This window comes from Tursiops truncatus, chromosome 1 (assembly GCF_011762595.2).
Source record: "Tursiops truncatus isolate mTurTru1 chromosome 1, mTurTru1.mat.Y, whole genome shotgun sequence".
In the NCBI taxonomy this organism is placed as follows: Eukaryota; Metazoa; Chordata; class Mammalia; order Artiodactyla; family Delphinidae; genus Tursiops; species Tursiops truncatus.
In genome coordinates this window covers 161,021,544-161,043,354 of record NC_047034.1, presented here as the reverse complement: position 1 = coordinate 161,043,354, position 21,811 = coordinate 161,021,544, and the positions used below count along the sequence as shown (strand labels likewise).

General features: G+C 52.8%; 1 protein-coding gene across 4 annotated transcripts in view; it reads left to right on the top strand.

Moving 5' to 3' along the window:
• The window catches only part of PTPRU (protein tyrosine phosphatase receptor type U), an 84,205-nt gene that overhangs the window by 31,494 nt on the left and 30,900 nt on the right, over positions 1–21,811 (top strand). For 3 of the 4 annotated variants that reach the window (XM_033839247.2, XM_073793136.1, XM_033839240.2), the window contains exons 8-15: positions 3,117–3,425; positions 8,191–8,300; positions 8,648–8,849; positions 9,202–9,304; positions 11,830–12,103; positions 12,875–12,911; positions 13,703–13,841; positions 20,889–21,046. In XM_033839247.2, coding sequence (XP_033695138.1) covers positions 3,117–3,425; positions 8,191–8,300; positions 8,648–8,849; positions 9,202–9,304; positions 11,830–12,103; positions 12,875–12,911; positions 13,703–13,841; positions 20,889–21,046 — 1,332 coding nt within the window. The remainder of the gene's footprint in view (positions 1–3,116; positions 3,426–8,190; positions 8,301–8,647; positions 8,850–9,201; positions 9,305–11,829; positions 12,104–12,874; positions 12,912–13,702; positions 13,842–20,888; positions 21,047–21,811) is intronic. The other variant, XM_073793143.1, reaches the window with a different exon arrangement.

Genomic DNA, 21,811 nt, shown 5'->3' with positions numbered 1-21,811 from the left:
AGTAGCCTACAGCCATATGGAATTTAGAGAGACGGGGCTTTGAGGTCCCCAAGTTCTGTTTTGCCAGTGTGTGCTGGCAGCTGAAGAGAGCGTGTCTGGGTGCCAGATGGTTTTTGGAAACACAGAGAGACTCATGAATTCACACCCCTCAATCAACATATCAGCCTTTAGTCAACAAACTATTTGAGCCCCTGGATCTGCCCAGATTTGTTCAGGGTGGGGAGAGAAAGAAATGTGAGCTTTCTTTTCAAAGACCCCTTCTTCTAGCGAGGCGGATGGGGGCTAACACAGCTGTTGGAGAATGAGATACCCAAGCACGAGGGTGAAAGTTTCATCCTCCAAGTTAGAGGTTACCATTTTGTGCCCTGCCAAGTGGTTTTAAGAAACCTGAGTAGGTTGCCAGTATTTAAAAATCCGGAGATTTCACACACACAAATCGGAATTTCTGGCTTCTCTTAAGAAATGGGAGGATCTGGCAACCCTGAGCCTGTAGTCCTGCATGGCGATATCTCCTGGAACTGAGTGGCAGCTGCCCCTTTTGGATGGGACACTTACAGTCTTGTTGGTCCTGGTCCCAACCCAGCCTGTGTTACCGGTTTATATTTAACGTTTCATGTCCTTCTCTAAATGCTGCCAGATGGTGAAGGAAGCAGTACACTTTGGCCAAACCTGGAAGGATGGCAAAGAATGTGGAGCAGGTGTTCCCGGGGGTGGGGATGGTGTGAGCAGAGCTGCAGGGAAACGAGATCCACTCTCACTAGTGCAAAGAAAGCCATGGTCCTTGGCTTTAGTAGACACTGACATAGACATAGACACTGACATAGACATAGACATAGACATAGACATAGACATAGACATAGACACTGACATAGACATAGACATAGACATAGACATAGACATAGACATAGACACTGACATAGACATAGACACTGACATAGACATAGACATAGACACTGACATAGACATAGACATAGACATAGACACTGACATAGACATAGACATAGACACAGACATAGACATAGACACTGACATAGACATAGACATAGACACTGACATAGACATACACACTTTGGGACAGGACACATCGGGCAGCCAGGACCAGAGCCAGAAAGTCAAGGAATAAAGCAAGGATCTCTGAACAAGATGGCAGAGTGAGCACGCACCAAATCCTCCCACTCCTGTCCAAACACATAAGAACGATGGGTTAAAACAAAACTATATAGAAAACCATTAGGAAAATCTCTGTGCGCCAGGAACGGGAGAGAAAACACAAGTGTGGTAAGTGGGCTTGCAGCCAGCAACCCTCAGGTTGCAGTGAGCAGGGAGCCAGCCCTTTAACGTTTTTGTCGGGTGGGGATCGGGTCTGCCTCGTTTGTGGGGAGAAGAGAGCCAGGCTCTCTGTAAGAAGTCAAGAGGTGGGCCTTGCTCTTAGCATGTGCTGAAATCTCTCTTTGGTGGTCTGATGTATGACTGGAGACTGCCACTTGCCTGTGGTCCAGGGAAGAAAGGAAAGCTCCTGGGCGGAAACAAACTTGCATTGTGCTGTCCTTGGGACCAGTGTCTAAAGCTGTGCCACCTGCCCAGGCGTTCCCAGGTAAAGAGCAGCCTGATGTTTCTCTTTGCATCATCTTTGTAAAGAGCATCCTGAGCAAATTAATCATGTAAAAATGATAACAGGGTCATACTTAATGATCTTAAGAGGGCAAGCAGTAGTGCTTTCTTTCCTGTTCATTAAGGTGTGTCCTGAGGTCCTCTAACTGGGGAAACTTTGCAGGTGTCACAGAACCTGCACAGTCAGGGGGCAAGAGAGAAGAGGATCATTAGTAATCTTGGCTTCTTCCATCATTTTATAGATGAGGAAACTGAGGCCCAGAGATTTGCTTAGGATCACGCAGCTGGTCAATGCAGATGCAGGATGGGTCTGAGCCCCCGGGGCTCCATCCTGGCTTTGCTTCAGAAGCCTTGATTTCTTTACTTATAAAATGAGGATAACTTTCTGGTTTTATGGAATCATCAAGAGGCTGTAAAGCAGAGTAATATACACCTCTCTTGTGTTGGGGTAGCTGCCTCTCCAGAGGCATTGTGTGATTTATTTTTATTTTTTGGACAGTGAATTCCTCATGGGGAGGCAGGGTAGTGGTGGTTAAGAGTGTGGATTCTGAAGCCAGCCTGTCCAGGTTTGGATCCCAGCTTTACCACTTACTGTCTGTGCGACTGTGGGCAAGTTACTTATCTCTCCTGTGTGCCTCCATTTCTACATGTGTGTAACAGGGCTAATAATTGCACCTGTCTATTGGATTACAGAGAGGATTGAATGAGATAAAGCATTTTAAAGCCTCTGAACAATGCCTAGCACATACAAAGCCTCTAATACATGTTAACAGCCATTATCATCATCATCATCATTATCATCATCTAACAGATTGTATTTCCCTTTTTGCTTTGGCAGCCAGGAAACTCACTACCTAATTTGAATCTTATCTTTAGCTCCACATAGAACCTAATGACATGCATTTCTATTTTCCTAACATTCTCTGGCATTCTTTAACTATTTGCCTCTCATTTCCCCCATCATCCTGACTTCTCTATACTATTGTATCGTATATATTACTATAAGCTGTTTTAGAACAAGTTTGGAATTAATAAATTAAGGAAAATACAGCAGTTGGTTGATTCAGACTGTCTTGACGTCCTCCAGCACGATCTTGAAATAGGAGGTGAACTGTACTATTAAAAAAAATTATAGCTAAAATTTTCGAGGGCCTGTTGTGTCTTAGCCATTATTGCACATGCTTTGCATGTATTACCTTAAACCTCACAGCCATCCTATGAGGTAGGGCCTATTATTCCATGTTGCAGTTGAGAAAAGCAAAGCTCAGAGAGGTGAAGCAGCTTAGCCAGTGGCTGCCAGCTGCAAGTGGCAGAGCCAGGATTCAGATGTGGCCCCGCCTGACTCCAAACACACTTTTACTCACTGTTTGCTCTTCTAGGGGGTCTCTTGGACTCTTGGGGGCAAAGGAAGGTTGATATCAGTCAGCTGAATGATGTTTTCTCTCTCATCTACTCTTCCTTTCCCATTTCTCCTACCTTTTCTCTCTGCTTCCTGGGTTGCCCAGAGCCCATGAGGGCCCCCAAAGGCCTGGCTTCTGCTGAGATCCAGGCCCGCCAGCTGACCCTGCAGTGGGAACCACTGGGCTACAACGTGACACGTTGCCACACCTACACTGTGTCCCTGTGCTATCACTACACCCTGGGCAGCAGCCACAACCAGACCATCCGGGAATGTGTGAAGATAGAGCGGGGTGTCAGCCACTACACCATCAAGAACCTACTGCCCTACCGGAATGTCCACGTGCGGCTCATCCTCACTAACCCCGAGGGGCGCAAGGAGGGCAAGGAGGTCACGTTCCAGACGGATGAAGATGGTAAGAGGCCTCCTTATTCCCAGTGTCCTCAGTGCCTCCCACAGACGCTGCATGTCTGAGACTGAAATTGCTATAGGAAATTATTTGCTTAGGATTAAACCGACTGTATAACAGTAAAGTAATGATACTGATATCTGTTCCCCTGAAGACTTTGGGTTAAGATGGTATATTTCTTCCTTAATTGTTTGGGAACATTTAGCAGTGAAGTCATTTGGGCCTGGAGTTTTCTTTGTGGCAGGGTTTTTTAATAGTAGTTTTAATTTTCAAAACAGATATTGGAATATTCAGGTTTTCTACTCTTGTATCAGTTTTGGTATACTGCGTTTTTAAGGAGTTTGATCATTTCACCTAAACTGTCAAATTTCTTGCCACAAAGTTGGTTATAATACTATTTTTTTTTTTTTTTTTTTGCGGTACGCGGGCCTCTCACTGTTGTGGCCTCTCCCGTTGCGGAGCACAGGCTCTGGACGCGCAGGCTCAGCGGCCATGGCTCACGGGCCCAGCCGCTCTGCGGCATGTGGGATCCTCCCGGACCCGGGCACGAACCCGCGTCCCCTGCATTGGCAGGCGGACTCTCAACCACTGCGCCACCAGGGAAGCCCTATAATACTATCTTATTATATTTATTGAACATCGGTAGGATCTATAGTGCTATTCCCTTTTTCATTCCTGATATTGGTAATTTGTGTCTTCTCTCTTATTCTCATGTTTCTCATGGTAAGGGTGTATAAATTTTATTAATCTTCCCGAAGAGCCAACTTTTGGCCTAGTTTCTTTTCTTTCTTTCTTTTTTTTTTAAATTTGTTTATTTTATTTATGTGTTTTTGACTGCGTTGGGTCTTCATTGCTGTGCGCGGGCTTTCTCTAGTTGGAGCGAGCAGGGGCTACTCTTCGTTGTGGTTCATGGGCCTCTCATTGCGGTGGCCTCTCTTGTGGAGCACAGGCTCTAGGCTCGCCGTCTCTAGAGCGCAGGCTCAGCAGTTGTGGCACACGGGCTCAGTTGCTTCCACGGCATGTGGGATATTCCCGGACCAGGGCTCAAACCCGTGACCCCTGCATTGGCAGGCGGATTCTTAACCACTGCGCCACCAGAGAAGCCCCTAGTTTATTTTCTTTATTGAATATTTTCTATTCTTTATTTCTTTTTTTTTTTATTTCTTTTTTTTTTAAAAAAATACTTTCTTTGGATTTGATCGGCTTTTCTTTTACCCTTTTTTTTTTTTTTTTTTTTTGGTTACGCGGGCCTCTCACTGTTGTGGCCTCTCCCATTGCGGAGCACAGGCTCCGGACGCGCAGGCTCAGCGGCCATGGCTCACGGGCCTAGCCGCTCCGCAGCATGTGGGATCTTCCCAGACCGGGGCACAAACCCGTGTCCCCTGCATCGGCAGGCAGACTCTCAACCACTGTGCCACCAGGGAAGCCCTCTTTTAGCTTTTTGAGATAGAAACTTATTAGATCATTGATTTTGAGCATTTCTTTATTTCTAATATATACATGTAAAGCTATAAAATTCCCTCTAGGCCCTGCTTTAGCTGCATCCCACAGGTTCTGATATATCCTACCTTCAGTATCATTCAGTTTAAAATATTTTCTAATTTCTGTTATGATTTCTTCTTTGACCCAAGAGTTATTTAGAATACATTGCTTGATTTCTAAGCAATTGGGATTTTTCTAATTATCTTTTTGTTATTGATTTTTAGCTTACTTCCACTATGGTCAGAGTATATACTCTAGTTTTGGTCTTTTGAAATTTGATCCTTGCTTTATGGCCTGACATATGGTTAAATTTTGATAAGTGTTCCATATCTACTTGAAAAAAGTAGGTGTTCTGTCCTTGTTGGGTGCAATGTTCTACTTATGTCAAGCTAATATTTGTTAAGCATTTACTATATGTCAAGCACTATTCTGAATGCTTTTCACGTATTAATGCATATGATCCTCATGACAACCCTATTTGGTTATTTTCTATTACTATTCCTATTTTACAGATGAGGGCACATAGCTAGTAGATGGGTAGCAGAGCTGGGTTTCAAACCTGGCCATCTGTTTGAGAGTTGTTTTTCTTAACAGCTACACTCTAATGCCAGCAAAAGCGTTCTCCAGATTGCTGTAAAATCCCAGGTAACCCCAAGCTCCTTGGTTAATAGTTTTTTGTTTTGTTTTGTTTTTTGCTTCCTCACATATGCAGTTTTCTGTTCTTCACAGCAGCATCCCAGATATAAAACTCAACTCCTTCCTTGATTTCCAGAAAACCCCACTCACTTAAGGCAACGTGTATCCTCTATGCCCTGCACTGATGTGCTGAGGATTTGCTGGGGATGGGAGTGAGGACTAGAGGAGTTTACCCTGAATCACTGCAAATGTAGGAAAGGAAGAACAACTTTTTTCTTCTACTCATGTTAGGTTCATTGGTTGGGGCCTTGTAAATTGGATGGAGAAAAGACAGATTAACAAGAGAAAAACAAACAGGAGTTTATTTTTATTTATTTATCTTATTAAAAAGTTTTAAATTGAGGTATAATTGATTTACAGTATTGTGTTAGTTTCAGGTGTACAGCAAAGTGATTCAGATATAAGATATATATATACATATACATATTTTTTCGGATTATTTTCCATTCTAGGAAATAGTAGTTTATGAACACATGCATCACCCATAACAGGGGAGTACTCAGTGATGAGTAACTCAAAGGGGTGGTGAGAACTGGGACTTATATAGTGTCCTAACAAAAGAACAATGAGTTTTTAGAGAAGTGACAAGACAAAGGAAAAGGGCTTTGAGCTTCTAGGGGCAGCAAATTAGGGGAAGTCAAATATATGGGGAAACTAATGGTAGTCTTTAAAGTTTTTTAGGTAGATTCCTCCAGGCTGATACGGGTCTAGTTTTCTCAGTGATTAACTTCTGTCCTTTCTGGTAGAGAGGGGAAGGGGGCACCTTTACAAATTTATGTCCTACTTTTAGGCAAATAGGGGGAGGGCAGAGAATTTTTTTCTCATGTATGCTCCTACATTGCCTTCTCAATTCAGCTCAAAATCATCCTTATACCAAGTGGCATATTTTGGGTAGCATATACTGATACGCTTCTTAAGTAACCTCAAACCCAATATCAGACTGCTCCATTCTTAAAATCTGTTGACCTTTCCCCTCCCCCCTGCTAGGTACGTTGTTGTGGCTGCTTCACACCCCCTCCCCCAACCCTGGCCAGGCCTCACTTGGTTTACTTAGTTTTCTGTCTTCTTTCTCTGTCCCTCTTCTCCCCCCTCCCTCTGATAACTGCTCATTATTTAATATTTTTTACTTTTCACTGAAGTATTAGTATCATACTTACGGGAAGCGTGCTTATCTTAAGTGGTCAGCTCAAAGCATTCTCAAAGATGGTACACATCAGGATAACCACACCCAGACCAAGAAAAATCATTACCAGCAGCCCAGAAGCCCCCCTTTATGCACCCTCCCCCTCACAACCTTCCAAAGGTAAGCATTATCCTGACCTGTAATGCCACGGATTAATTTCTGCTTGGGTTTGAACATTACATCAGCGGGATCATACAGTGTGTACTCTTTATGACTGGCTTCTTCCTCTCAGCTTTATGCTTGAGCGATTCAGCCACGTTGTGTGTACAGTTCTAGAGAATTCGTTCTCAATGCTGAACGGTCCATTATGTGACTATGCCACATTTATTTTTCTTATTTACTATTGTTGGGCATTTGGGTTGTTTTCAACTATTTTAAATTGTGCTGCAAATAAAATTCTTGTAGATTTTTTCTTTTTTGGTAGATATACACATTTCTGATGGGTTTATGCCTAGGACTAGAATGGCTAGGTTATAGGATATGTGTTCATAATAAGTAGATAGATCCAGTTTTCCCAGGTGGTTGTATCCATTTATACTCCCACTAGCAGTGTGTGAACATTTCGGTTGCTCTGCATCCTCACCAACACTTGGAATTGTCTTTTTCCGTTTATCGTTTTGATGGGTGGATAGTGGTGTCGCCTTGTTAACTGTTCATTTTAACACAAGGCACTTGAGCTGTCCCTGATTGTTATCTGGGTTTCTGCTTTCCGCTATCTTAGGAGTTCAGCTTCCCCACAACATTTTATCAAGGTGTTTTCCCAAACAAAGGCCGTTCTCTTCCTAGAAGAAATTCCTTGAGCCTGCTGTTAAGATGATACCTTAAAACAAAACAAAACAAAAACAAAACCATACCTGAAAGGGCTTCTGCTGAAATGTTGACAGTATTTATCTCTGGGTGATGGAACTGTAGGTGTCATTAATTTTCTTTATGCCTATTTTGATTTTCTACATTGAACATATTGTTTGTGTAGTTAGTAATTTTTAGACAAGAAAACAGCTCCACCCATAATCCTGCCACTCTAATGCGGCTGTTTTCATTTTTCTGGCAAATGTCTATATTTTCTGAAAACCACTCAACTGGAACAAAGTAGGAGCATTCATTCTTCTCTGCCAGATGCATCCTGCACAGTGGCCAAAGTGCCAGCTGCCCTTTTCGAGTGCTCGGGCGTAGGCGGAACCATATGAGATGCTGATATTTATTTGCCTTGGGGCTTATGTACATCACATCATTTAATTCTGGTGAGGGAGGTGTTATTATCATCCCCATTTCACAGATGAGGAAGTTGAGGCTTAGAGAGGCTGAGTGGTCCAAGCATTCCAGCTAGGAAATAGCAAAGCTGGAATCTGAACTCAGGGATCTGGTTCCAAAGCTTGCTTTTCCCTGTCCCATGTCGCCTTTCCCTTGCAGTGCCTGGCGGGATTGCGGCTGAGTCCCTGACCTTCACTCCGCTGGAGGACATGATCTTCCTCAAGTGGGAGGAGCCCCAGGAGCCCAATGGCCTCATCACTCAGTATGAGGTGGGTTTGGACCCTATTACAGCTGGGGCCCCTGGTGGAAGGTGGGCCCACAGGTTGGAGAGGGAAGTGTATGGGGCGGAGGAACACAGGTGATGATCGGGATTCCTTCCACTGTGGCTGCGGTCTGTGCCCCATGTGTTATGGGGACAGAGGCCCTGAAGGCAGAAGAGAGAGGCGAAGGTGCCCAGAGGCCTGGACTAAGGGGCATCCACGGTCCCCCCACCAAGCTTCTCCCCTTTGTCCAACCTTATCCCTAGCTCACCTGAACCATGATGGGTGGGAGGCTATGGGACTAGGGATACCCTTCCCCATCCCTGTGCCCGCCTACCTGCCCATCCTGCCCCCAGATCAGCTACCAGAGCATCGAGTCGTCAGACCCGGCGGTGAATGTGCCAGGCCCACGGCGTACCATCTCCAAGCTCCGCAATGAGACCTACCACGTCTTCTCCAACCTGCACCCGGGCACCACCTACCTGTTCTCCGTGCGGGCCCGCACGGGCAAAGGCTTCGGCCAGGCGGCGCTCACCGAGATCACCACCAATATCTCAGGTGAGCCCCGCCTGACCCGCCCTGGCCCCTTTGGAGGAGGCAGAGTCTCAGGGTTCCATGGGTAGGGGGTGAGGCTTCCTGTGGGTGGTGATGGAGGGCTCCTGCTGAGATAAATGTACCATTTAGAGGTTGAGGTCAGGGGTCAGGGAGGATTAAATCAGAGGAGTCTAGAGACTATGATCGGTGGAATCCAAGGGCTGAGGTCAGGGGTCAGGGAAGCTCAGGTCAGAGGGAATAAGGAGGCAAAGGCTGAAGGGGAAGAGATCTGAGGACAAGGGTCAAGGAGGCTGGAGGCCTGACCTTCCTGGTCCAGTGGCCGGGCTCTGTGCTTATGTCCTGTCCCCTTCCCCAGCTCCCAGCTTTGATTATGCCGACATGCCGTCGCCGCTCGGGGAGTCTGAGAACACCATCACCGTGCTGCTGAGGCCGGCGCAGGGCCGCGGGGCGCCCATCAGGTGGGGACGCCTGCACGGAGGGGCGGGGGGTCAGGGCCATAGGGAAGAGGCCCCTCCTCTGACCCAGAGTCCCCACCCAGGCCAGCTAACCCTTGTCCTTCCTCAGTCTCACACTAAGGGTTCAGAGTGTCAGGAGGAGGACATTCTGTGATCCCGCGCAGGCAGGACGCCTGCAGCCACTCCCCTCTGAGGCCGCAGGGTGCCTGGTGGTGACTGTCATGAGATCTGTGGACAACATCCAGCCTGGAGAGGGGACTGCTCAGGCCTCTCCAGAGGGCCTCCTTCTGACACCTTGGAGAAGTGAACTCTGGGGGCCTTATTTTTCCCAGCATTTTCCCTGGAGGATCCCATCCAGGGAGACACAGAGATGGGCTTTCTGGAAGGCTAGTGCAGCCAGCCAGATGGGGCCATCTCTCTGGAGTGGCCAAGAGCTTGGCCTCCTCACTTCTTTGCAGAGAAAGCTGATGCCATAGTGGCTGTTTCTGTTGGGGAGAAGGTGCTGGAGACAAGATGTGTGTGTGTGTGTGTGTGTGTGTGTGTGTGTGTGCGCGTGTGTGCACGTGTAGTGAAGACACGTGACGTGTGTGTGATGTGTGAGTGTGTATGTGAAAGAGAGTGAGCGTGTTTGTGGAATGTGTGCACATACTTCCTGTCAGCCAGACATCGTGTTAGGGACTTTACCTGCATGAGTCATGTTATCCTCGTGGCAGCCTGTGGAGTGGGTATTAGTACCCTTATTTTACATATCAGGAAACAGGCTCAGAGAGCCTGAATAATGAGCCCCCATGGCCACAGAGCTGGTAAACGATAGCGCTGGGATTTGGAAGCCAGGTTTGTCTGCAAAGCCTGTACCTTTCCTTGAAGTCACAGAGCCTCCCTGCCCCTCTGGTCCACCTCCTCCTACCATAAAGTTTCATGCACTGGGAGAGGGTGACAGCCTGCATTTGGGCATGGGAGTGTCCTCTTAAGCCCCCCAAGAAGGCAGTGGGTTTCCCAGGTGCCCTTGACACCCCCTCATTTCCTCACTCCTCCCCCCTTCCACTCTTTTCTCCTGCTTTGGCTCCCCTGTATTTGCCACTGCAAAGCCTGCCCTGGGCTGATTCCCAGACCCCAGGAAAAAGTCTGGGCATCTTAGGGGCATTTGGCATTTTGCAGGAGGCTCAGGGCCCTGTTGCCTCTGAATCTGGGAGGAGTTGGGAAACCAGCATCACCTTCTCCTTTCCTTTTCCCTTGGGGGATCCTGTGAGCAGGCCTGGTCGGCGTCTCTCAGGGATGATGATGGCAGGGCTGGGTCTGGGCGAGGGGTGGACCATGTGAGGGGGAGAGGCCTGATGGCTGTGCAACCTCGGGCACGTCCCTTCACCCCTCTGAGCCTCCCCTAGGTGCATCTTGGGGGTCATCCCGGATCAAGATGTGCTTCGTTCATGGCTAATGATTATCATCTCCTGGTGGGACTTCGGGCCAGGAGAGGCCTCACATCGGCCTGGGAAATGGAGGGTTGAGAAGGGCCTGGGCTGGTTAGTGATGGAATGAACCTGTCTGGCCCAAATCCCAGGGTGCTGGGGTGATTCCCTCCCAACTTGGAAGCTCAAAAGAAATAGCTGGAGAGCAAGGAAAAGGCATTTCTGCTTTGCCAGAGTGCAGGCTGTCAGTATGGGGTATCCCGTGCCAAGACGTGACCGAGGCCGGGACTGGAAATATTTAAATTTGTCAGCATTCATTTATTTACTCTTGGCTCTGTTCCACAGAGGATTTGGAGGAGTTCACAGCAAGGCCATTCAGTAAAGTGATGAAAATAAATAGAAACACACAAGTCGGGATCAGGAGACACAAATCAGAGGGAATACAGACCAGGGAACACAAATCAGCCATCAGGACCGGGAGATGGCAGGCTCAGAGTTGCAGTCTCAAGGCTGCCTCCGGGTTGGGAGGGTACTCGAGATGTAGGGTTAGTGTGACCTCGTTTGCCTGCTAAGTGACCAGCTCCCCCACTGGAGGGCAGTTCCAGGAAGCCTACATCCCCCAAGTGCCCGGCACAGGGCCCCATGTCTGAGCTTAGTAAACACTTTCTGGATGAGTGAATGCATCATGTCTTACTCGAATTTATTGTGGCCTAGAGGGACCTGTCGGGAACCTGGTTGGAGCCTGAGGCTTGGGGTTCCCAGGACCTGGAGGACTCATTGAGGAGTCAGGGTGGGGCTTTAGGGCGTGGTTCCCTTAAGCAGGGCTCACATTCTTTCAGCCTTAGTTACAGTAATAACAGCTGACAGGCACTGGCTGCTTGCTAAACTTGCCTCCTTCCTCACCTCTACCTTATGTAACAGACCTGTAATCACTCCCATTTTACAGAGGAGGAAACTGAGGCCCAGGGAGCTTAAGTGACTTGCCCAGCTAGTAAGAGGCAGAGCTGAGATGAGCCCTCTCCTGGGCCTGACCCCAAAGCCCACGCCCTTAGCCACCAGATGGCTCTCCCTGTTCTCTGGCAACCGTGACCACTGCGCTTCCCCCCCCCCCACCATGGCCAGTGTGTACCAGGTTATTGTGGAGGAGGAGCGGCCGCGGAGACTCCGGCGGGAGCCAGGCGGCCAGGACTGCTTCCCAGTGCCGCTGACCTTCGATGCGGCGCTGGCCCGAGGCCTGGTGCACTACTTCGGGGCCGAACTGGCGGCCAGCAGTCTGCCTGAGGCCATGCCCTTCACCGTGGGTGACAACCATACCTATCGTGGCTTCTGGAACCCACCGCTTGAACCCAGGAAGGCCTACCTCATCTACTTCCAGGCAACAAGCCACCTGAAGGGGGTGAGGGGCCGGCCGGGGTGGTGGCGGGGCCGGCTGGGGGGCAGGATTGGTGACACCTCGGAGCAGGCTGCTACAGAGGCCAGAGACCCACCCCCACCAGGCCCTACCCCCGTCCTGATCCCGCCCCCGCTGGTGAGCCTTGCCCTCCGATAGCTCCTCCCACTCCCAGCCCCGCCCACTCACCTGAGCCCCTCCCTCCTAACCCCAGCCAGCTTCTCTCCAGCAGTACCCCCTTCTTGAACCGTTTTTCCCCAGACTCTTTTCTATCCAAGCTCCCAGCCTGGTTCCTGCTCCTGGTCTTCTATCTCAGGCTCCTCTCTCTCCAGAGGGGGTCCATCTCAGGTTCCCACTTTCACCAGAGCTTGAGGAGGCCTGGGACCCGCCTCCTCCCTGAAGCCCCGCCCTTCTCCAGGCTCCTCCCTCCTCGGGTCGCTCTTTCCCAGGCCGCCCCCCTCCTAAGGAGACCCCTGGATCTAGGCCCCACCCTCATTTCTGAGCGCCTCCCCCAACCAGCCCTCTTCCCATGCTGTTTCTTTCTGTTTCCACCCGTCTCATCCCCCTTTCCTAAGGCATTACCCTATTGCAGGCTCCTTCCCTCTTGGCCCCTCCCTCCCTGATTCCCCCCAGACCCTCTTGCCAGGTCGGGTGTCTTTAGTAACGGTCCACGCCAGAAAAGCCCTGACCAGGCCCAAGACACGCTGTCTAAGATTCCCTCTGGGGAGGGTCAGGTCTTGACTTCAGCGGTGCTGAGACCCCCATCTGTGCCTCCAGGAGACCCGGCTGAATTGCATCCGCATTGCCAGGAAAGGTAAGTCCCCCTGGGTTCAGTCCTTCAGTAGCGGGTTTCTTACTTGCTGGGCTCTGGGGAGGTGGACCCTGGGTTCCCAGGCCTGTGGGAGCAGAGGAGGGTGGTCCGGCAGGCTTGGGGGTCAGGAAACATCTCCCTTTCTTGCTCCCTATGTGCCCCACCTCAAGGTCTCCTTCTTCCAGACTGGGCAGTAGGGACAAACCCTCATCCTGCCATGGTCACAGAAGGGGCCTTGGCAGGGGCCTGGAGGAGGGTGAGCCATTATGGTCGGGCCACGGGGGTGGTGGGTACTGGACACTGAGGTCTGTATCTTCCCCCTTTCCTATGGTGGGGAGAAGTGGGGACAGCGTGGACCCTGTGGTGTAGGGATTGTCCCTGCTCCCAGATGGGGAATGTGGTTGGTTCCCCATCCTGAGATGCCCTAACCATGCCCTGGGTACATAGTTCTCTCCCCCCATTGCCTCCCAGGAGGGCAAAAAGGTGGGGTCTGAAGGCCCCACACATCCTCCATCTCCCGTCCACTGAAGGACGGGGAGGATTTGAGGAGGCAGAGAGGTGAAGGGAGCTAATATCCCTGATAGGGGCACAGGGCACGTAAAGCCTCTGCCACGGGAATGCGGAAGGTGTGAGGGATGATGAGGAGATGGGTTTGATTGAAAGGTGGGACATGTGCTGAGGATGAGGGGCAGATGTTTATTCCTTGGGGCTTAAGGTGGTCCGGGTTTATTCCTTGGGGCTTAAGGTGGTCCTGATCTCCCCTCTGATCCTTTGTTCTGCTTTGTTCTTCCCAGCTGCCTGCAAGGAAAGCAAACAGCCCCTGGAGGTGTCCCAGAGGTCGGAGGAGATGGGGCTCATCCTGGGCATCTGTGCAGGGGGACTTGCCGTCCTCATCCTCCTCCTGGGGGCCATTATTATTATCATCCGAAAGGGGTGAGTGAGGCCGGTGCCCTGGCCCACCCTAGGCTTCTCTCCGTCAGAGGCCTGGTGAGCAGAGAGGAGGCTGGGGGCTGGTCAGGCAGTCGCCTGGCGGGTGTGTGGAGGGCTGCCAGCCTGGGCATCAGGCCTGTGGATGGACCCAAGCCGGGTTGGGGGAAGTCCGAGACTCTGCAAATGGAGCTGCCCTAGAGTGGCTTGGCTGGAGCCCAGTTCTAGCTGGTGCCGGGTGCCACTGTCCAGGCAAGGGCACTCACTGCCGGCTGCCAAGGAGCCGTGCTGGGCGTGGGCACTGCCCTCCTGTGCCTGCTGGGCTGTTCTGATGGGGATGGTGTGGAGGTAACCTGACTTGGAATCCTCAGCCCCTCGAAGGTCTTCGGCTCTCTTGTCTGCCCTAAGCACGGGGTTGTGGTGTCGATCCTGAGGTGGGGGCAGGGCTCACTCCACTTCAAAGCAAGGACCCTCTGCGCTTCCCAGGCCCCACCTTCTCTTGGGCTCTGCTTGCCCTGGACTCTGTTACTGTTGATCCTTGAGGAGTCCTCCTGGGCCCATGACTCAGAGGAGACCTCCTTCCTGCCTGTGCCATCTCCTGGGCCTCAAAGGTCCAGTCCTTGTGTTTGTGAGGGATGCATTTTCCCAGTGCATTTTGCAGTGGGCAGAGTGAATCCCATCATATCTTAGAATCCAGAATTTACAATTTTGGAGTTTTAGAAATCCAGGATTTGAGATTCTGAGAATCTCAGAATTTAGAATTACAGAGGCTCAGAGCCCAGAAACTGAGGGCTGCCATGTAGCTCAAGGATGTCTAGTCTAGTGGTTTTCCAGTCTTTCAAAAGCAGCAGAACCCATCTTCAAAACACCAAATAAACCTCTCCTGGGAGCTCAGTATATGGAGCAGCTGAAGGCTGAGCCTCGGGTTGGAGCAGGTGGGAGCTTCTGAGACCCCTTTGCCCTCCCTCCCCACCCCACCGCATTCCCCGCCAGGCAGCCCCAGGACACTGTGGTTCAAGCCCCTAATTGAGGGATGGAGATGCTGAGGCCCAGACGGGACATGGACCTGCCCAAGGTCACCCAGGGAGCCAGAGGCAGAGCCTGCTCCACCTTCTCCCCGCCTGGGCTCTGCCTTCTGTAGCCCTTGCTGCTGCCAGGCTGGGCACACATGGGTGTGTTGGCTCTGGGTCTCTGGGATGCCAGGAGCAGATAAGCGGGATCCAGGGAGATGAGGGAGAACTGGCTAGGGCCCCCTTGCCTGAGGCCAGGCAATGATAGGAGAAAAACTCTCCTAGAGAGTCTGGGGTTGGGGCATGCCACCGATGGGGTGGCGTGGGGATGTCCAGTCCAGAATGCTGGGCTCTGATTTTTCCCTTCCCGTAGTCCCTGTACAGATTCCTGAGACAAAATATTTTAAACTATCATTTAATGAATATTACTCTGTGCCAGGAGTTCTATACACATCAGCCATTAGAACAGGAGTTATCGAGCACCTCTGGGACTCAGAATACATCAGAGAATTTTTCCTTGTTGGATCCTGGCCCACGAAGCAGGTCTAAGTCCCTTAGACAGGTCAGGAAACTATCATTCAGCGACTTGGCCATGTCACTTGGCTAAGTGGCAGGTCCTGACTGAACCCAGGCCTGACTGCAAAGCCCATCCTCCTCACGGCTGGGCACGTGAAGGGCCTCACCACAACTGGCACACAGTAGGTTCCTGTAAGTGGCAAGGCCCTGGGGGCTGGGTAGTGGTGCAGATAGAGAGGGCTGTAAGGGAGGGGTCAGATCTTGGGGGTTGCAGGTGGTATTTGAGGCTCTAGAAATTTACCCTCAAGGGAAGATTGGCAATGTAGGGGATGTTACCCACCCCTGCAGAGAGAGCGCCAGGCTCAGGAGAGGATGGGTCAGAGATGCTGCCAGAGCCTCACTAGGAAACCCTCCACTTTATGCAGCTGCTACTGGAAGCCTCTAGGATCCACCCCACCCCCCGCCCCCTGCCCCTCCTTAGGTCCTCTAAAAGCCATTCGGTCCCATTCTGTAGCACCTCGCTGCATCCCCCGACTCCTGCCCGACCTTCAGGGTCCACTGTGCTCCTGAGGGCTCCCCTAGTCTGCATTGTGGGGCGCCATGGGACAGAGCAGCTCTGGCAGGGATGGGGGTGTTCAGATGTAATGGACAGATTAGGAGGTTGTGGAGGGAGGGCAGCTCCCAATTAGCCCCCGTGTACCCTGGTCCGCCCTGCGGACAGTAAGGCTGGATGCACCTGCCCTGGGGAACTCGGGGGTGCCCCTGGCCGGTTGGATCCCTTGGTTCCGCTTCCAGAGACCCTCCCCACATCCCTTTGCAGCCCTCCCCGCCCCGCCCCCCCCAACCCCCGGCACTTCATTCACGGCTTGCAGCGCTTTGCTCAGTATTTCTCTTCCCTGCTGGACTGAGAGCTTGCATGGGGGTGGAGGAAGTTCTGTCTTGTTGCTGTGTGTCCCCAGGGTCTGGCCCAGGGGACTTGGGTCCTCCTGAACCGCCCCCCGCCAACCCAGCAGGAGGAGGGGGCAGGGAAGGGCTGAGCGCGTGCTGCTGTGGGGAGATTATTATTAACCTCACTTGTTTAGAGGAGGAAATGGAAGCTCATAAAGATGGAGTTCTTTTATTTATTTTTCCTCATTTACTGATTACTCAATTCAATAAAATATCTCGGGAATATAATGTGCTGGGCACTGTCCTGGGCCCTGGGGATCCAGTGGTGGCAAACGCGACCAAGATGCTGTCCTCCTGTGCTTTGTGGTTATAAGCGGGGGGGCCTGGCATTAAACTAGAAAAAGCACAAATGCGTAATTACAAATTGTGAAAAGACCAGGGTGTCGGGGTGGGGGGCAGAGAGAGGGTAAAGGGGGACGTAATGTAGTTGGTGACTGTGGGGGACTCCTTAGGGAAGGCTCTTTTAAAGTCATGATATTTCAGCTGATACCAGAAGAACACCACTCCTTCAGCCCCTCCCCCCTCCCCTCAGGGCCTCTGTGACCAGCTCAGGGCCCTGGACCCCTCCTCTGTCCCTGGGGTGGGTGACATGCTGTGTGACCTCGAGCCAATCTCCTGCCCTGGCTGGGCCTCAGTCTTCCCCTCCGCTCTCCTTCCCTTCCCTCCCCCATGATGGGTGACGTGGGGCGGGTGAGTGGAGGACCCTGGAGGGGGCCTGGACAGGGCCGCAGGGGGAGCTGGCTCTGGGGGCAGGGTCCTGGGCCTGCTCTGGACTCTCGCTGACCCCCAAGAGCCCCAGGCAGACCGTGACTCTCCGGGACCGGCTTCCCCACCTGGGAGCTGGGAATCAGACCTGCCCCCACTCCTCGCTGCTGGTACCTGGCGGTCAGGTCAGGGCTCTTGAGCCCCCTGTGCTCTGGGTGCCCGTGAGGGGGTGACCCGGCTCCTTTCATGGACCCCACACCCAGGGGCAGTCTGGGTGGGTGACGAGGCCGCAGTGTCCCCTGCCCTGGCCACTTGTTCCCTCCCAGGCACAGGTGCGTGCAGAGGGCTGTCCCGTCAGGGGCAGAGGGACCTGCAGGGGTGGGCGGCACGGGGACCGCAGTGGGGACTGTCTGCAGGGGAGAGTGCGGCAGTTACCTTGAGTGTGTGAGTGGGGGTGTCCGTGTGTGTGAGCGCAGGCGTCTGTGTGTGAGCATGTATTTGTGTATGTACCTGTGTGTGTCAGTGTGTGTGTTTGAATACATGTGTACGAGTGTCTGCATGTGTGTAGATATCTGTGTTCGTAAGTGCATGAGTGTGTCATTGTGTTTCTGTGTATGAGCGTGTGTGTCCAGATGAGTGTGTCTGCATATGTGAGCGTGCAGTGCGTTTCTCTTTGTGAACGCATGTGTGTATGACTGTGTGTGAAAGCTCTGCTTCCCTCCAGGCCCTTTCCCCACCTCCTTCTCACTCCAGCAGTGGGCTTGGGGAAGGTTCTAGAAGGGACCTTGGGTCCTGGTCCTCAGAGACTGAGCCCGGCCAGCCCTTGGGTCAAGGAAGGCCCTTCTGACCTGTCGGTTCCCGGCCAACCCCGTCCCCGGCACGGAAAGCACCAGGCCCCTCCCTGCTGGGGGTGCTGCCCTGGGCCCGGCCTGGGGAAGGACCGTGGCCCACCTGTGCTGTTCTCTTTGCATGCTGCCAGGAGAGACCACTATGCCTACTCCTACTACCCGTAAGTAGCGCACCTGCCTCAGAGCCCCGCCCCTCCTGGGGAGCCCCTGCCCCCACCCCGGCCTGGCCTGGCATCAGCCCCTCCTCCACGGCCACCCTGTCTCTGAGCTTCCCTCCTCTGCTCTGTCTCTCCTCTCCCTGTTGTCCTCCTGCGTGGAGGTCAGGAGAGCTGGCTTTGTGGTCAGGGTCTCAGGTTCAGACCTGGCTCTGCTGAGCCACCCCAGGCAAGTCACTCGACCTCCCTGAGCCTCTGTGTCCTCTCGCCCCCGAGGCAGCCCCTTGTGTCTTGAGCCACTCCTGCTGGGTGGGACCTCCTGACGTCAGACCGCAGTCCGCGTCCAGGAAGGTCCTCACCTGGGTCCCACTCTGGATCCACAGCTCTGTGCATGTGTGTGGGGCAGACAGATGGCAGCTCTCCACACGGTGCACGCCGCTCCCAGGGTGCCACCAGCCCTTCTCCAGCTGGTGACCCCAGCTCCTCAGACCCACCATTTCCTGGGCACCTCCCCTGGGCTCAGTTCTTCACACAGAATTCGCACAACAACCCTGAGAAGAGGCACTGTGATCACCCCATTTTACTGATGAGGAAACTGAGGCTCAGGGAGGTTAAGGGACTCCTCAGAGGCCACAGGACAGGCAGAGCTGGGGTTACAACCCAGGCCCCGTCGGACTCCACGGTCTGTCCATGCTGCTCTGTTTCCTGCCTCTGTGATCGCTGACCCTGCAAGCCTTCCAGAACATTCCCCTTACCTGTGCTTGTCCCTGCCTTGCACAGCAGGCTCAGGTGGCCCAGGGCCAGCCCAGAGGATGGTGGTCTCTCACCTCCTCCCTGGACCCTCTTCTTGCATCGAAGTCACCCACCATCACACTGGCTTTTCCAGCAACCACACCCCCATCAACTCACGTGGAGCCTCCAGCTCGGCTTTTCCAGGAGCTGCTGACAAGGCAGCTCGCCCTCCCTCTCTACTTTGCAGCTAATTTTGAACCTAATGCAGAACTTTTCCAAGTGTCCATGTTACGTGGCATCTGCTTGATCTCACCCTGAGATGGGCTGGAGGCCTCAGTGCGAGGTGTCCCTCCTGGCTGTGTCTGTGGAGCTGGTTGGTTGGTGTTTCAGGTTCTTCTTCCAAGTGGACCAGGAGGCCTGGGTGGGACCAGAGCCCTGGGGTACACCCCTGCAGACCTTCTAGGCTGGTATCCATGGTGACAGGCCCTCCTTGGGCACCATTGTTCAGCCAGCTTGACGGGCTGTCCTCTGTCTTCCCTGTGGTTGCTGGTGTCTGACCTGTCCCTCCCTCCGTCTCCTTCCCTCTCTCTCTCCCCTTGTCATTGTCCCTTTACTCTCCTCCTCCTCTGTCAGTCCTCTTGCCTCTTCTCCCTCCTCACCTCCCTTCCTCCTCCACCTTCTCTCTTATGTTGATGGTCAAGGTCACAGCCACAGAGGCTTCTTCTCACCTGCCCCCAAAGGGGTCTTTGGCTCTGCCCTGGGCCACAGTGAGGGTGATGCCCAGAGCCCGCGGGTGGGGCTGGGAGCTGGAGGCCTGGGCCTGCTGAGCCATCTCTTGTCCAGACTGGGAAGGCCGCACCCACCGCAGTGCACGGCAGCACTGGTCCCCAGCGTGGACACAGAGCCATCTTAGCACAGGAAGGACGTCGAGGTCCTGGCAGGAGGGCCACCCAGAGGTCATCCTGTCCCCCTTGGGCCCCAGGCGGCTCTTGAGCCAGGAGGGGCTGAGTGGAGTTTGCCTGTTTGTCTGGGGAATCCCTGAACTGGCCTCTTCATCTCCATGGATGACCAGTGTCCCTGAGCCCGTGTGACCCGGAAGTCCTCTCTCAGGTCTGCCCCACACCCTGCACGCTGTAGGGCCTAGAGGTGAACGGCTCTCTCGTCCCGAGCCTTCCCTGTGATTGGGCCCTGGCTCTTCTCCAGTCTCAGCGCAGGTCCCAAGTCCTTTCCCTTTGCCTGCTGCGCAGCCCCTCGGTCTTGGAGCTGTGGCCCTTGCCTCCCCACCCCGTCCTCCCTCCCACTTTCCTCCGAGTTCCCTGGGGTCACAAACGGCCATCCTCATCTGTAAAGCTGGGCTGCAGGCCTGGGCTGTGTGTGGCCCCTGCCCAGGGGCTCTCCAGAAGCTCTGCCCTCTCGGGAGGGGCCGGGGCCTCTCGCCTTCTCTCTCTGCTGCTGCTGGTGGCTGGATGGACTGGTGGGCAGTGACGGGAATAGGGACCCTGCGTGGATTTCTTTACAAGTCTGGTGTGGCCTGTGGTGCAACCATCCTGGGGGTTCTGGGGGTTAAGAAGAAGTCATGGTTGGAGTCATTCTGCGCCCAGTGAAAACTTATGAGACTGACCGAGTACTAGCCAGACACTGCCATGAAGGAGTGTAGTCCAACCCCACTGCAGGAGGAAGAGTTCCCAGGGCAGCTGTGTGGTGAGGACGGAGGAAGGAAGGTTACCTACGGGCCTTGCTGGGGCTGGAGCTGGGGCAGGCGTCTCCCTTGTTTGGGGTGCAGTGACTGTCTGCCGTGCCACCAGAATAGTCACCGGAGTGACTTTCCTCCCCTTTCCCGAGCCCTCGGGGCCAGTGAGAGTTAGGAGGCAGATCCCAGCCTGAGGCCGCTGGTGTTCCATCCCTTGCTGTCAGCAGAGGTCCCCAGGACAGGGACCCTGCCCAGTCCCTCTTGGGGGAGGCAGCAGCTCACTGGGTCTGGTGGGCAAAGGATGGAGGCAGAGCCCCCTCAGCATCCAGAGATGCTTCTAGACTGGCTCCTGGCCTCAAGGCCCCCTGACTGCCAGACTTCCCCATCCACCTCTGGCTGCTGTCCTGCCCAGCTGAGCACCCATGTCTCCCATCAACCTTCCTCTGCAGGAAGCCAGTGAACATGACCAAGGCCACGGTCAACTACCGCCAGGAGAAGACCCACATGATGAGTGCCGTGGACCGGAGCTTCACGGACCAGAGCACCTTGCAGGAGGATGAGCGGCTGGGCCTCTCCTTCATGGACGGCCATGGCTACAGCCCCCGGGGTGAGTGCCCGGCCCTTCCTCGTGGCCCCCAGGCACTCCTCCCCCAGACTTCTGAGCCAACAGCCCAGAGCCCCACATCAGATGATTCTGTAACACCCCGAACCAACAGTACTAAGCATCCTGCTGGGTACCAGCACCAGCCCTGGGAACACAGAGAAGGCACAGGTATTATCTTTGTACTGGAGGAGCTTTAAGAAAATTGAGGACTTAGACACAGATTCATCCAAGAGGAGTGCGAGTTCATAAGTTAATTGTGGGAAGAGTTCTGGGGACTCAGAGGAGGGAGCGCTGCTGTGGGATCAGAACAGTCTCTTTCCTGCTGTGTGAGAGGAAGTGCTTGGGAGTCAGACCTCACTTTGCATCTCAGATCTCCTTAGGTGCATGACCTGGGGCAAGTGGCTTAATCTCTCTGGATGTCTGCTTCCTCATGTATAAAATGAGGGTAAAGATAATCTCTGCTGGTAGGGCTGCTGGAAGACTAAATAAGAGAATGTGTGCACATCATTTAGTGCTGTACCTGGCCTGCAGGGAGAGTATAGTGAGTCAGCTGTATATGCTAGGAACTCGTCATAAATTGCTTCATCACATGTCTTTTTATTCTACTTAGTGCTGATTTGAACAAAAAATAACATTTATGAAAATCATAAAGTCATAATAATACACCAAACACCGGTGAACCCCGCTGGTGAATTTGAACGTCATCTGGGTGCCCCTTCCATATCCCCTACCTCCCTCTTACGTGTAAATATTCCCCTGAAATTTATG